The sequence below is a fragment of the Rhinolophus sinicus genome, chromosome 14 (genome assembly GCF_057876585.1).
Source record: "Rhinolophus sinicus isolate RSI-liver-muscle chromosome 14, RSI-T2T, whole genome shotgun sequence".
NCBI classification, from domain to species: Eukaryota; Metazoa; Chordata; class Mammalia; order Chiroptera; family Rhinolophidae; genus Rhinolophus; species Rhinolophus sinicus.
The window spans coordinates 54,986,282-55,003,644 of NC_142514.1; the positions used below are offsets into that span (position 1 = coordinate 54,986,282).

At 37.3% G+C, this 17,363-nt stretch overlaps 1 protein-coding gene across 4 annotated transcripts in view; it reads right to left on the reverse strand.

The window, feature by feature from the left end:
- Window positions 1–357: 357 nt before the first annotated feature.
- ERICH3 (glutamate rich 3) overlaps window positions 358–17,363 on the reverse strand; it is a 112,275-nt gene continuing 95,269 nt past the window's right edge. For 3 of the 4 annotated variants that reach the window (XM_074334952.2, XM_019743774.3, XM_019743775.3), the window contains 3 exons: window positions 9,216–9,341; window positions 3,476–5,853; window positions 1,174–2,814 (listed from right to left, as the gene is read on the reverse strand). In XM_074334952.2, coding sequence (XP_074191053.2) covers window positions 3,494–5,853; window positions 9,216–9,341 — 2,486 coding nt within the window. In that variant the 3' untranslated portion in view covers window positions 1,174–2,814; window positions 3,476–3,493. The other variant, XM_088791204.1, reaches the window with a different exon arrangement.

Sequence of the window (17,363 nt, forward strand, 5' to 3'; positions counted from 1 at the left end):
GAAGGGCACTACCTAGTTAAAAGGTTATGCTTCCTCCTGGGGAGGCAGCCAAAAATCAGTGACTGGTCTATTGTGAGAACTCAGAGACCTGACCCACTCACCTCTTTCTACTATCCAAGCTCCAGAGTTTCCCATGGGATGGGCTACAGACTCTGTGGTGACTACACCAGAGCCCATCTTTCCTAGAGTTCTCTAAAATCACTCTCAAACTCATTCCTCTTTATTTTCTTTGTTGTTTCCTTCCCTCTACAAATATACAAAAATATGTAGAGGTTTACATAGTATCTTAGTATCTATATACCTCTCCCTAGAAGGCAGTCTATGTGATGAAAATAGAGTTTGGAGTACGAAGACTTGAGATTGACCATGATTTTAGACAATTCATTTAACTTTATTAAGCTTCTATTTACTTATCTATAAAATGGTGATAATAATTTTCCTCTGTATTATCCCATCTATGTGAAAGATATGTATCAATACAGTCAATATAAACACCATACTCAAAAATACAGCCCAATGAAACATTCTGTCTGCTATGCTTTATGGAGTTTAAATTTTGTAAGGAAAGAACAAAGAAGATTTTCAAAATATAGTCTTATAAAGAACCATTCACATGTCTTATATGTAAACATATGGTTTATTTATGCTTTTAATAATTAAACTAGGCAAAATCAGTTCACTTAAACATACAAATAATTTTATCAACATAGTATTTGCAGAGAAAGAATTCCTATAGTCAAAATATCACAACACTGAATTTCAAAGTTAAACCTACATGCAGATTGTAGAATCATGTTACAGAATGTTTCCATGGAATGTGTTAAATATAAAAATAATCCAATGCAATTTCCATTTAACACATTGTACAAAACTCCTTCTTCAATGGAATTAACAAGTTTACAATCTTTCCCATAAGGTTCAATGTATTCAAAGTGCTCTGTAGCATTGAGGTTGAGATCAAGGAACAAATACTGTAAAACTGCACCGTAATGCAGCTCAGTAATAAATGAAATTGGATATAATATAAATGGAATCCACTCATAAAACAAAGGAGATCTACGATGTGCTGTGAGTGACACTCATCCTCGAGAGGGACTTCATACACACCATTATAGTCATAATGAAAATGAGTTTAAAGTTGAATTCATCACTTTCATAGTAAGTACGCTTTCCTAGAGATAGAAAGAGAGAGAGAGAGAGAGAGAGAGAGAGAGAGAGAGAGAGAGAGAGAGAGAGAGGTTCACAATACTTTTGTAATCCATTTTCCAACTGAGACTAATCCGCAATATAATCAATAGTCATGACAGCAATTTGAAAACTTCAGAGTACATCAGAATTACCCAGAGGGCTTGCTAAAACAACAATTGCTAGTCCCCACCCACAGGCTTTCCAATTTAATAAGTATAAAATGAGGGCAAGAATTGGTATTTGGGACAGTTTCAAGTGATGCTATATCCTGATCAAAGGATCACATTTTGAGAACCATGGTAGGGCAGCCAGCATGGATTATAGGATGATTTAGGGCAGCAGTTCTCCATTTTGGCTACATAGTAGAATCAACTAAATAATAATAATAATAATAAACTTGATGCCTACACCCATCTAAAACTAATTAAATCTGAATATTTGGGGTAGGACCAGTGGTTGGATCACTCATGCATTCCTGAAAATGTCCCATGAAAGTCTAAATGTGCAGTCCAAATGGAGAAACACTAATTTTAGGCAATTTTCTTTTGCCTCTGCACATGGAGAAAAGATAGCCAAACCAATGTGCCCTTTGGAGTACTGGTATATGAACAAAGATGTCTTCGAGGAAATCAGAATCCCCAGTAGGCACACTGACACACAACTATTTCTGGTAATATCAGGGAGTAATGTAGAAAGCGATTGTGACTGGTGATTTACAATGCACTCCAAGGCTAGTTCACAGGTTTGAAATAACAGAACTTGGGAAGCTGAGCAGCAGACTAATTTAATCCAAGTTTCTTTTCCATTGAATGACATCAACCGAAGCGTCTAGAATGTTGGTTTCTGTGCTGATGTGCAATGTTTACCTGCTATAATTATTGTTACTCATTTCACTCAGCTAAATTATTTATTACTATGATTAAAATTCAAGTGGCCCACAAATAAGGCACCCAGGGCTGAAATGCCACCGGCATTTACCAGTCTACCTCAGAAAGCAAAACTACAGAAACATACACACACAACAAGGGCACTTTGAAATAAGATTTCCACTTTAAATTATTCTTCTGGCTTAAATAGAAAAAATGACTATTTCTAAGTGAATGTACATGCCATGGGATCATTTTACAGGTCAGGAGCAATCTTTAGTACTGAGTGTACACGGAACGAACTTTCGAGCTCATTTTCACACACCAAGTCATTAAAGCCCCAAGCCACCGATTTTAAATAAAACTCTCATGTATGAAACTGGGTCTAATGTTTGATTATAAATAAGAAGAAATTTAAACAATCCCCAGACATTGGAACTGGGCCGTTCAAGTGATCTTTGGGGAAAGTCGAACATTTGAAAACCATCAATTTGATTTGAATATAGGCACGCTAGCTATGTTGAATGCGTGACAGCCTCACAGTCCCATTAGGAACCACTGCCGTAAGTAGGGTCTGGCAGATGTGCCAGCTATTGTCAAGGTGCTCGCTGTGCTACTAACCAGCACTGACAGACTGGAAACCAGCTCGGACAAGCACAGTGATTTTCTTAAAAAAAGATAAAACCTAAAGTCCTGGTGAGATGCTTGGCTGAATATTTCTCCACTCTTTAAGTCTTCCAGAACACATTTTTTAAAATACCTGAAAAATAATAAAAAGGATAGTAAACAATGAATATAATCACTCAGGATAGTAGAAACTAGGCACTAAGGATCTGAGGGCATCAAGGTAATAGCAAGACTACAAGGAAATGCTAAAAATAATTTTGGTCTTTTGTTACCATCTTCAATATTTTACATATGTACATATATGTATTTTATGTATATTTATGGCTATATGTATGTATGCATACATACATATGACACTTCACAAAACTGAAGAAATGAAGGCATAGAGCTCATTTAAAGGCAAATAATCATAGCCATTCCTTTAAACACTAAAAGGGTAGTGAATTCTGGAATACCGTTTGCTTCTTTCCTTGTGTGGTATGTCCCTGTGGTACATTCTCCTCTGCATTTCATCTTTGGGGCCCTCTAAGAGAGATATGGATCTCACTACATCAAAGAGCTGTGCTTGCAAAGACAGCGGATGTGACTTAGAGCTGCAAAGGGAATAGATGTGGGTCCCCATGTGTGCTCTGGCCCCCACCCCCACTTCACTAAGCTCAATCCTGATGGCTGGGCACTAAGCAGCAGAGAACTGAAGCCCATGTGTGTATGTGGATACCAGGACCCATAAAGGGATGAGCTGGCCCAAAGGGGTTATCTGCTTTATCCCACAAACAGATCAGGCTTAAACTCACCGTCTGCTATGAAGTCTCTTAGGCCTTCATGTGGTTCGTGGAAAGACCTACATTCTCACTTTCTCTTTGCACTGTATGCTCTTGTTTCTCTTGGGTTCCAGTGCAGTCGGGTTTTACAGGGAGTGTTGCTTCATCCTGTAGACTCTCTCTACTTGGCTCAGATTCTCGCTCTTGGGATAATCCTAGTCTGAATTCTTCAGCCTGGCCCGACTCCTGTCCCCCAACAGAGCTACGCAGCCCTGTCTCCTCTCCCATTGGCTCTGCCCCCTGCTGAGTGGTGCCAGCTTCCTCTCCCTTTGGAGCCTGCCCGAGCTGTGGGGCCTTCCCTTCCAGGTCTGAAGGTTCCCCTCGGTCCCCTACCCCAGTCTCTGATGCTCCAGTCACTGGCACCCCCTCTACTGCTGGCACATCCTCCCTGCTCAGCGCAGTTTCCTCTACTGCCACCCTCTCTGCAGCTGCTGCTTTTCCGAGTAACTCATCCATTGTGTGCCAAGTTTCCTCTTCAGCAACATCTGAGAAGTTGGAGGCTGTATTTGCAGCTGTGTTCTCCACAGCTGTCTTCAAATCTGCCAACACCTCTTTTTTCTCCTCAGCCATTTCTGCTGTTCCTCCATCTTGGTGCAGATCTTCCTCAGTCACAACTACTCCTTGCAAGCTCCCATCCCCCTCTGTGTCCCTGCTCTTCATCACGACTGTCCCCAGGATGCACTCTTTATCAGTCTCCCCTTCTGGGTCCTCATCCATCACTTCACTCAACTTTTCTGCCATCATGGAACCTCCCTTAGGAACATCTTCTTGGGTCATTGCCATGGCCCCTACTCCTTGCTGCCCTTGTGAAGACCCTTCTTTACCTCTCCTTTCCAGTCCTGCAAGGCCATCTTGTTCGTGGGCTGCACACTCCTGGGCCTCGCCTGTGTCTGTGATCGTAGCCTCAGCTGCCTGAGCCTGTCTCACGGGGTCACTTTCAGGAGGTCCTATCACACCCTCTCCCTCAGGGTCTGGCCCCTCGTCTGGCTCTGAGGGAGCCACGTTCTCGTCCTCTCTGTGAAGCATCTCTGCTCTGCCTTCATGCTCTGTATCTCCAGTTTCTCTCAGTCTTTCCCCTCCTTCGTCTTTCCTCAGAGCTATTATGTTTTCCAGTGACTTTTCAAATCCAGGTGCTGTTTCAAACACAGTCACCTCTCTCTCTCTCAGTATATCTTCTTCTTGTGGCCACAGGGCTTCAATCAATTCAGATGCCTCCGTGGGTGCTTCCTTCTCAATATCACATTTCATTTCAGTTTGGGGGCCTTCCTCAGGTCTTACTTCCTTCACGGTTTCCCTCTCTTCCCTTTTAAACTTTTGCTCTTCTTTTAAAATGTCTTCATCCTGAAGTGCATTTGCCCTTGTCACCACTTCTCTCTCACATTCAGTTTCCCCTAGAGGTGTTTCTGGCCTCTCAGCTTTCATCCTCTCTTTTGCTGCATAGAATTCCTCAGGTAATATTTCTTTCCTATCATTTTCCTTATTAGATTCTACCTCAGTTGCAACCTCCTTCCTTTCCACATCTTCCTGGCAAAGTTCTTCCAGGCTGTCCTTCGAAACTCCCACCTGGATTGCCACAGCCTTCTCAGAAGTTAAGGAGCTTAACGGTGTTTCTGTTCCCATAACTGCTTTCCTCTCATGAGCTGGTTCCTCTCCCCCATGTATTGCCTCTTCTGAACCACCCTTTCCCCAGGATGCAGAGTCTTCCTCAGGTCCCATGTCCTCTGGATCTGTAAGTACTTCCTCTTCACTCTCCTCCACATCTGGCTTTTCAGACTCTGCCTCATTCACCACTTCCCTTCCCTCTGCCTCTCCCTTTGGCATCATGGCCTTGCTCAGAGCTGCTACCTCCTGAACACACTCTGAGTTCTGAGCTGGGGCCTTGTTTGCAAGGATTGCTTTCTCCGAAACTTGTTCCTCTTCAGAAGCTGCCTTCTCTGTCTCCAGCACTGTCTGCATCAGGCCTTGCTCTTCAAGAGCCTCATCTTCCTTAAGACATTCAGAGGCTCTTGCTGCTTCTTTTCCCATGGAGTTTAACCCTTCTTTATCCTCTGCCTCTGCCCCACTCGCTATGTGCTGAGGGATCTCTCTTCCCTCTGTAAATTGTTCTACTAACACTGGCTGCCCTGCTGTTGGCTTCCCCTCCCCAAAGGGAAGCTCATTAACCCCTACTTTTCCCCACAGTGTTACATCCCCTTTTTCTTCTGTTGTGTCAACACCCCTGTGTTGGGGGATTTCATCTTCTGCCATTTCTTCTTCCTTCTCCAGTATATACATTTCTGATGCAACTGGCTTGGGTTCCTTGTTTGAGTTGAGGATTTCCCTTTCTTCCATCATTAAATTCCTATTTGGTACTGTAAAATAAGGTTAGAAAACAAGGTTAGTTTAATCAAAGTGCACAGGGAGGAGATATGATATATATTCATATATAATATAAAATGTTTATGTATAATATCAAGTGGTTATTGATAGTATATATAAAACATTTCCTCCATTCTATGATACCATTGACTAGAACGTGCACCAGGATGGCTTTTCACAATGAAAAGAAATGCTATCAAATTTAACAGACACATTGATATTAAGGGAAAACTGAACATCACAAATGTTGAAAACAAACAAAAACTTCATGTCTTAGGATAATCAAATAAATCTTTTCTCTCATACTGCACACACACACACACACACACACACACACATACACAAACCACTCCTATTTTTATTTGAAATATTAGGACTTGCAGAAAAATTGTGTAATAAGAAAAATAGTGATTATTTATTTCATCTTCTTAGAAATCATTGTTCCCTAAAGCACCATAACATGCCTGTTCTCAGCCTGTTTGCGGTATTCAGGTGGGCATTTAACAACACAATCATAATATAGTGCGAGCTCATCATTATCCCATATATTACTACCACATTTTAAAGTGACTACATCTAGATTTAGTCATCAAATAACTTTGTAGCTCAAGGTAAGACTTTTTATTAAAGACACCAATTTGTATTATAGGTCAGAATGCCTCCCATCTACATTCAGAAACTGATTTGCCTTTGGTAAAAGGATCACAAAGCCAGACCAGACTTTGTAGTCTGGGACAATTTTCAACATACATAACCTTCCTGAAGCATTTCATAAGTTCTCATCCACAATTCCCTGGCAAATCTGGGCATACTAGCTATCATCCTTCAATGGATTTAAGTTCAAAATTCATGTAGTTCGGTTGAAATGATCTATGCAAAACAAATAAAGGCATGTCATGCCAAATACTCAAATCATTTATATTTTTCCACTGCAGAAAATTACTTAGGAAGATAGAAGCTTCTAAAATCGTCATCTTAATCATTTCTATAAATCTAATCTTTTTCATTTACAGAAGACCCTGGACTAGATGTTATAAAATAAATTATCATACCAAGGTATCAACCTCCAAATTATGTAAACATATGAAGTAGGCAAATGTGTCTTCCTCCGTTTTTTTGTACTTGCTTGCCTTTTTGACTAGCCATTTCACTTCCTGTTCCATCACCAACAACCGACCAGAAAACCAAAGCCCTGACACTCACTTCTTCCCTATTACCCCATCTAGGACTGTCTTATCATTCCATTTCCTCTCCTAACATAAAACATGACTGCCCTTTGTTGCAGTCCCTTTGTTTCTTGCCAGCTATTAGAAGAAACCATACTGAAGTAAGGCAATAATAGCTGACATTACATTTTCCTTAAAAATGTATTTGGAAGGTAAGGTTTGATTTCTTCTTTTGAAAGAATAACATAGAAATGTCAGGTCTGGTGTTGACTTGAATAGGTGATCCTCCGCATATCATATTAGTTATATTAAATTGTACCAGGAAACTCCAAGGGGGAGATGTAGAACCAAATGTTCTCTCAGAGAACATGTAGCCAATACCCCTGAAAGAATATGGTTCATTTTATTTCATTACAGATTATTACTGGATTTAAAACAAAATTAAATTAAAATAATGAGAAACAGCAATGTCTGTTGAGTCTCTTTCATAGTATATCCATTGCTATTCAAATTCCTGCATGAAAGTATATTAAAAAGTCAGTTATGAAAAACATTTAAATAAAGTCCGCTCTTTTGCTAAACTGGCCTCTAAAATTATGGATTATTTAAAGAACATTCAGGAAAATAAAGGAATAAAACTGCCTAGCCACCATGTAATAATATACTATGCTTAAATTCTAGGAGAGAAAGTGCTAATGGCAGCCAGATGAGCTATTTTATGGACACACAATATCGGGGAGTCAGACATGATATTCCTGAAGCAAAGGTTAGAAAGAGTAACTGAAGTCCTTCTAAGAAATATCTGTACAAAAATATTACATGTGCTTTTATGGTAACCTCACAGGATTGGGGGGGGATAAATATAAGAAAGCAAATAATATTCACAAATAGGGGTAATTTGACTTAGTGGAATGAGTGTATACTTGGGAGTCAGACAGATCTGTGTGAGAATGTCAGCTCTACCACTTACTAATTGTATGAACTTGGGAAATAACACTGAGTGGCTTCATTCTCTTACCCATAAAATAGGAATAGCAATGCCTGACTCAGAATCCTTGTGACAGTAAACCGTAAAATGCTTTGCACAGTGCCTAGCACACAGAAAGCCCCAACAAATCTTCCTTTCACACCCCCTTCCCACTGCTTACTATATATTATATGTTGTTGCTTGAATTGGATTTGGTCTAACAACTACTGTGCCTGCATTGGAGAATGTTTGGGGAGGTACACTAAAACTCCTCTGGTTGAATGTCCACTATAAAAGATTTGGGTTCTCTAAGCTCAGGGCCCTCCTCCTACAACTCAGCCCATTGTGTGTTCAAATGTCACCTGGCCCTCTGTACATTGCCTAGAGGAAACTGGAGCTCAGGAACCAGAATAAGTGCAAATATTCTGGTTACTGCAATTTTTTTTGTGAGTAACAAAGTTCTTTATCTCTGAGCCAGTAGTCTTATGTCTTCTACTAGCCTCTATGAAACAGTGGCTGGCTAATTTGTTTGCTTGAAAATAGGGTAAAACCTCAAATACCTCACAGTGCTTGATGACTATCATTAAAAATTGGAAATGGGGGTGATGTGACCATATGAGGAATAAAATAAATAGTCTCCTCCACCATCCCACACACATACATATAATCAAATCAAGACATTTTTACAAGGCACCCACTAAATATGGGGACACCTGATTTCAAGGACATTGGATGAATCATGGTCTGTTGGGTTACTCTAATGGGCACTTTTGCAGCTGGAAAGCTCATCACCAACAGCCAGGTCATATCCTGACAGCAATAAATTCTTCTCTAATTTTAAAAAATAGGAAGTTCAAATAAATCATTGTGAAATGGCCTTGGCTCTCCACGTCTTCAGTCCTCCTACCTGGTCTAGCTGGGAGGCAAGCTATGAAATAAGATCTGAAAATCCCTACCAATATTTCTTTTATAATCTAAAGTCATTTTTTTTCATTCTAGGCACCAATGTATTCAAAAAAGAATAATAATATTCATATCTAATATTAGCTTTAAAGCTCCCCTTCAGGCCTCTCAACCACCTCCTGCCATCATATTCATTAGTTGAAAAGAAAACAAAAGTGGAAGAAGGAGGAAACAGGGCTAGGAAGATGAAATATGGAAGTGGGGCAATCTTTGGCAGAGGATTTCTGAAGGTCTTTCCGGGGGAATGATGTGCCCTTACCTGTACCTGTGTCAATCTCTGGCTTCCTCGAGTGCTTCTCCGCCTCATCTGTGCTGCTAACACCAGACTCAGTGTCACAGGGGCAGTGGCAGCCAGGTTCCACAGCTTCAGCTCTTATCTGTCCAACTGATTGGAGATCATATAAAACACCAAAAGGTATAAAAACAGGTCATGGGAACATTGCTGAGCTATTTCATATCATTTCAGTAAATGGAGTTAATTTAAAAGCATTCATGTTAAAATATGACCTTGTTTTTAAAAACTATTAAGATTAAATAGCTTCTAAGCTATGATTTCATAAAGAAAACACAATAGAAGACCATGATGTAAAGAAATCCATGCAAAGAAGTACTTGCATTGAAAAAAATGACAACAGCCAGAAGCAGTGACAGAGTTGCCAAATGCACATGCAATGAAATGGTTGAAAAAAGAGTTTGGTTGCCTTTTCCTTTCTAGAAACGTGTGTTACAGCTTTTATAACACCAATCACCACTGCTCTTTTAAATTGCTAAAACTACCAGAGCTAAGTGTACTATGAGCATTTCATCCATTAGTAGATTTTAGTGATTTGACCCTGAAACTCATTCTATATAGAAAGAGCAAAAAAGCAACTGCATGATTCCTATAAATCTGACACTAAAAGCTGTTGTAGAAATTCATGTGATCAGCAGCTGGTTGCTAGCATATAACTTCGGGAAAACACAGACCAAAGTTTAAGTTCCATACTCCATACTAACTATCTCACCTGGTGCAGGTTCTTTGGCCTAAGCCTAAGCCTTAGTCAAAAAGAGGTATCAATCATTATTGGGAGGATTAAATGAAGTAATACACATAGAACATGCTTATTTTTCACTTATTAGCAAGTGTCTAAGCACTTAATAAATAATAGCTATTATAATGATGATGAGCATGGCTGTTTTAAGTATCATCACCCAATCTGGTATGATTCTAGGCAACACTGCAATATCAAGTAAGTTTGTCTTTAGTTTCTGACATGTCTCTGACGACATCCCATGCCTGTCATCTGATAACCCATGTCCCTAATTCCCTGACATCTACCATTATGCTACCTTCTGGTTAACAAAAGCTCACTCAAATAACACCAAATATAGATATGCCCTCCTAGATAAGCACAGGATACCTCCAAAATACCTTTTCCTTCCTCTCTCCCTTCCTCCCTTTATATCTATCTCCCTCTTTCTCTCCCCCTCCTTGTCTTCCTCCTTCCCGTCCCTCTCTTTCTTCCTTCATTCCCTCTCTCACTTCCTCCCTTCTTTCTTACTCTCTTGCTTTCTTTCGTCTCAGATATTTGTGTTGAGTTGAGCTACTTCGAGAAAAACAGAACTAGAATGTGGTCTCTTGCTCAGTTTAAGATGAATTGCTAAGAAGTAGTTAGTTACTTATTGATCCCTCTGTGTTTGGAAACACATACTGAAATATCTGCCTTATGTGGCTTTTGGGGAATAAATGGAATGACTTAACTATATTAATCTTAAGAGAACAAAAGTGGAAATGAGAAGAGTGCATCATATAGTTTAAATGCATTCTCTTTAAAAATGTTTTGAACATCAATTTTCCTCATTCATACAATACGCCACATAAAAAAGGATTTTTTTACTATAATTTAGAGATGATATCAACTTATGAAAATTGGGTAACAGTTGGGTTTGTTATCAAGTCAACCTTTCTTTTGTACCATATAAGTTAAATATCATCTTACTCACTATAATAAGGTTAACACTATATAACTAGAGAGTTTAAATAAGCAGTGTTTGAGGTCTTCGTGTATTAAATCTGGTTGGCTGACGAGGTGATACAAATCCCAAGGATGGTAGGACTGGAGGATGGGTGGAAGTCAGATTTCGTCGCAATTACTTGAAGCTTTGTTTTATTAGAGCCAACAAGACATCTAGGATTTTTTCCAAGTAGTCCATAGGCTATAAAGAAATATGGCTTATTATAAATATGGAATCATTACATCATACACCTGAAATTAATATGTCATTTATACCTCAATAAAGTTTTTTAAAGAAATATGGTTTACAATAATAATAAACAATAATTAAAATAAACAATTAGCAGCTCTGGAACCAAAAGAATATTCTAAGAAGCCAAACAGTGCTAGCATAATCTGAAAATTACAACTCACTCAGAATTGACAGTGAAGCATGCAGTCCCTCTGTGTCAGGCCCGTAATCATCACTTGCCCACGTCTGCTGGCTGCCCCTGGAGGGTAATGCTTTGGAAGTAGATGAAAGCCTGTACAGTCAGGTGTTGCCTGCTTCAGATTCAGCAAAAATGAGACCCTGGCCTGAGCATCAAGGACTTATTAGGTATGAGACCAGAAAAGGCCTCACTTGGTCATTTCTTCTCAGATGTCCTTCTGAAACTGACACTTAAAAGCAAGAACTTGGCCAGTGTCTAACCTTAACTGTCTCCCACCTATAGTAAAGGAGGGTTGTGCATGCTGAGACCCCCAAGCCGGCAATGTGACACATCACTTTATTCCGTCTATACAGCCCTTCATCCCTCAAGGTTCCTCTCCTTTACCTTTCCATAAAGATGACCATTAAAAGCAAAGGTAATTGTCAGTTCCCACAGCTTTTGTAGCAAAATAGAAGGGACTCATACAGAGAAATTCTCAGAAAAGCACTTTTTCCACTCAAATGATATAGAATATTTTCAGATGTTTTTAAAGTACCAAAATATTTTTGTATTACAATGTTAGTATTTTTATCATGAAAACACACATTTTAAAATAATGTACACTGTACTTTCCCTAAATATGAAAACGGTACATATTCATTACCTAAAGCTTGAAAAGATAAAAAAGTACAAAGAAAACAAAAATTATCCTAACTTCACCACTCAGAAAACTACTAGTTAGCATTTGGTGGATTTCTAAGTATTTTTTTTTACTCTACTCTTACTATAGGTAGCATTTTGTATCCCATTTTATTCATTTAGCAATATATTGTGAATATTTCTACATATCATTAAATAAAAAAGATTCTCCAATTACTGCAAAGAATGTTCTAATAAGGTTTTACTAAATTTGGTTAACCAATTGCCTAGTGTTGGATATTGTTATTTCCATTTGTTTGTGATTAGGAAGCTATTTTAAATACCACTTACAACCATTGTTGTACTTATTTTGAACTATCCCCTTAGGATAAACTCCTGGAATTGGAATTGCTGAGTCAAAGAGCATGATACGTTTAGAAGCTTTTGCTATGTGTTCTTCAGAAAAGGAGTTAATTAACGATTTCACCTATAATGATAAAAGGCCTTATGTCCCTGTATCACTGCCAATAGTGTCACAATTTCCACCAATTCCTTCTATATTTGATAATTTAATCATTGACAAGTGGTGGCAAGGATATAGTTTTCAATATTAGTTAGGCAAGCTTTCTAAATTCATTCCTCTCCTCCACTTGTTCTGAAACAAAACAGATTCCATCTTAAAGCATGCTAAGATTCCTTAGCACTTCAATATCAGAAGAAAGTTTTGCCAAGAACTTTTCACCTGAATTTTAAGAATGTAAGAAGGCCATAAAAACAGAGTAAAAATATATCCCAGTTTATTCCAAGTTCGTAGTCACCTTGAAAACTATCCCTGTGCTTTGATCATTCTTCGTGTAGCCAATCAATTATCCTCCCAACAACTCACTATGACAAAATTCATGACTAACATCATCCACCTGCCCAGTAAAGATGTTCCTGTGTTACCTTTGGCATTGAAACATGGCCCACAAACACACAGGATTAATTATAAACTCAAGACCACAGCTGTTCAAAGACAACAGTTGCAGAGAGCTAAAGTCTATCCTCCACACAGAAGCTAGAATAATCTTTCAAAACGTTCCAATCATGTCATTTCTATGCTCAAATTTATCCGGTGGCTTCCTATGTCAGAATAAAATCCTCCCCACTACACACAAGCGTCTCCCTCTGGCCTTGTCTTGGACCACTCTCTGGCTTGTCCATTCTGCTCTTCACACACTGGCCTCCTTTCCTCATCCTTCACTCAGCAACTATGCCCCAAATTTAGTCTTTGCAGTTGTTGTTCTCTCTACTTCCTGTACTCTTTCTTCAGATGACAGACTGGTTCCCTCCTGCACTTGATTCAAGTCTCTGCTCCAATGTCCCCTGACCAGAGAGGCCATCCCTAAACTACCACCACCGCTTCCTCAAACCCTCACTTTGTCCCCTTACCCTGATTCATTTTGCCTCTAGCACTTAGTGCAGATACCTCATTACATGTTTACTTTCACTTTTAATGCATATCGCCCCCTAGAATACAACCTTCAGTACAGTCAGGGACTTCTTTATGTTCACACCAAGAGGAGGAGGGCGTAAAGCAGATGCCCAACAAATATTTATTGACAGAAGAAATCTATCGGAATGAACAACTACATGCTTTCACAATTCATTCAGAAATTATATTTAGACTGCAAATCATAACACAGGTTTTCTTCTTCTTTCATCAGGACCATTCTATCCTGCTTGCATGATGATAAAATTGCATTTGACTGATAACATTTAGGTTTATATTACCTGGCCAAGCACATGACTTCTATTTCACATATAAAAGCAAAAGTGCCTACTTCTATATACATATTACATTACATTTTACATCACAATACTCTTATTCTTAATACTTTATTTGTGTTCATAATGTATAAATTATATTAATTTCACATATTAATGCACCTGAATTGTTCCACCAATACAACATATAGCAAAGATTGTATCACAAAGCATTGAAACAGCTTAAACTAAAAATAACAGAAAAATAAACACATTAAAATAACACTATGTGCTATAATAATAAATTAACTCCCAAGGACTCTACCTCATTGTAACTAGCAATTATAATTTTTTTCATTATCCACTTCACTGAATTCAACTCATCTTTTATATCAGTTCACCTGATTTGTTGGTGGACTAGACAAAGCCTAATTAAGTGAGACATATTATAAAATAGTTAGAAGGAAAATACCACTTTACGTTATCAACCTGAAAGATACAAAGTCATTGAATATAGTATTTTACTAATTTATCCACTGCTATGAAAACAATTTACTATTTATCCACTGTTCTTAAATGAAAACAATTCAGATTAAGTTATACTAATTTAGATACTACAAAACATCATTAACTGTATGTACTATTTTTTTGCTTATACTTGTAGACCTAGTCTTAACATAATCAAAGATTTATTCTGTCTCATTGAAAAAATGATTAATTCAACACCATACAAGTATAAGAAATAATATTTTATGTATTATCTCAGCCCTTATTTTATTTCAACCTAAGGGTTTAATCAAGGATCTAAGTAAAATATACACATTTCTATCTTCACCAAGCTTCTGGTCTAATTTATATAAGCTGTGTTTTGCAATGTAATCACTTAAATGACCTTCATTTCAAGCATATAACTTTGGTTCCATCCTTCTCTCCCTGAGCCATTTAACTGGAGACTCAATTAAGAAAGAAGAACTAGCCATAATCTCTTTGCTCGACATCATATCAATACAAGGTCTGACTATTAAGTTTGCAAACTTGTTGCCACAATGTTGCTAGCCTTTTTTGAAACAGAGGGATTATTCATTATGAATTTGTACCAACTGGACAAACACTTAACCAAGTTTACTATTTGAAAGTGCTGAAAAGGCTACATGCAAAAATTAGATGACCTGAACTTTTCATCAACAATTCATGGCCCTTGCATCACGACAATGCACCAGCTCACACGGCACTGTCTGTGAGGGAGTTTTTAGCCAGTAAACAAATAACTGTATTGGAACACCCTCCCTACTCACCCGACCTGGCCCCCAATGACTTCTTTCTTTAACTGAAGATAAAGGAAATATTGAAAGGAAGGCATTTTGATGACATTCTGGACATCAAGGGTAATACGACGAGAGCTCTGATGGCCTTTCCAGAAAGAGTTCCAAAATTGCTTTGAAGGATGGATTAGGCACTGGCATGGTGCATAGCTTCCCAAGGGGAGTAGTTTGAAGGTGACCGTGGTGATATTCAGCAATGAGGTATGAAGCACTTTTTCTAGGATGAGTTCACGAACTTAATTGTCTGGCCTCATATAACAAACAATACAATCAAGACCTGTTTGATTTCACCTGAAATTTTCTTAGAAATGTTTATTTACATAAAGGTCTTTGAGAATATTTATGACTTCTTTTTCTGTTAATTCAAATATTTACAAATGTATTGCTTCATTTCCTCAAGTATTTTAAAAACATCAGCCCCCAACTGTTATGTAATCTACTCATTCTTAGATTTTGATAGCATTAATTCTTCTACATCATCTGAATATTTTACATGGTCTGTTTTGTCTTACCTAGTAATGTTTTGTTTTCCACTGTACTTTATAATCTCTGCCTCTGGGCCTTTGTAACTCAGAAATTTTGTTCTTTCATGGAAAGTAGGCCATAGAACAAATCTGTCAGTTCCTACACAGAAAGCAAAACATTTTAAAGAAAATTTGAAAAGTTATAAAATACTAAGGCAATACAGTGGAATACCATGTACAGTAAATAAGAACAAAAACAAATTATGTGCACTGATATGAAATAATGTTCAAGATATAGTGTTATGTGAAAAATGCAAGCTATAAAACAAAACGTATCATGTTTTCAACTGTATATAAAAATACTATGAGACTATGTAATATATTAATACATATATATATATATATAAAGAAAATTTTCTGGAATCATGCACAACAAATTGTAATCTACCATTATCTCTCTGTCTCCTGGGAAAGCATAGGGGCTAGGCAAGGAAGACTAGCTTTCATATTATTCTCATCTGTTTTGTATTAAACTTTTCAACCAATCTTTTGTAAGAAAAAGAATCTTAGCAAACATCTCAATATCTCTATAAACTTAGGTCCAGAAATCACAATTCTTGCAACTTAGACTAAGAAAATAATTATAAATTTGAAGTTACCTGAAGTAGTAAGATAGTAGAGTATTACCAATAATAGTGAAAATAGGAATAAATATCCAACAATAGGGAAATGGTTAAATTATGAGAAAAACACACAGAATGTAATAATAAACAAACATAAAACATATTCATAAAGATTACATAATAAGATTAAAATGCTTGTGGTATAAAGTTAAGAATAAAAACCAGAATACATTTTATAAAAATATGGTAACATAACTTTGTAAAACCTAAGTTTGGGCATAAAACACCTGACCAAATGTTGAAAGTGATTTTTCATGTGTGATAAATTTATGGGTATTTTCCTAAAACTACTTTTCTCCACTTTCTAGATGTTATTTCATAAGCTATTGATGAAAAATAAACACTGATAAAGAGACTTAGTACATATATCAGAGCTTAAGATAAAAAATCATAAACCTTACCATCTAGTCTTAACCCGATCTTAATAAAATGTTTTAAAATTACAAATGTTATCAAGTGAAAAACACATAATATTTGAGAAAAAAAATTAATGTACTTACTTTTCAATTCACAAATTCAGGGAAAAAAATAAACAAACTCTCTTCCAAGTGACAGAATGCTAGTCCAGTGTTTCTGCTACTCTATCCACCACCAAATTACAGTCTACATATGTGCATGTTACTTTACAGAGAAGATGTCTACTTAAATAAATCCAGGTAAACAATCTAGTTTACGGAAGTGGAAATAAAAGAAATAATAATATCAATGTTACTACTGAACTTTAACATCTCTACCTTTTTTAAACAGCAGCTTGCCAAATTGTACAAATTTTCTAGATTATACACTATATGTACAAGAAATGAACAATGAAATCTAAGATCAAAGATTTTGAATAATTTTATAAAAGGGTGCTAAATATATTTTAACAAGAATCTTAACTCATATATATCAAAATCCTTCTGAAAATGTTGGGGATCTTTGCATGATAATCTTAGGGCAGGGTTTGGCAAACTTTTTTCTGTAAAGGGCCAGAGAATGAATTCTTAGGGTCCATAGGGTCTCTGTTCCAACTATTTAACTCTGCCATAATGTGTAAATAATGCATAAAAGATGATTTTATATGTAACTCTTAATATGTAAATGAATGAACGTGGCTCTTTTCCAATAAAACTTTATTTTCTAACACAGAAATTTGAATTTAATGAAATT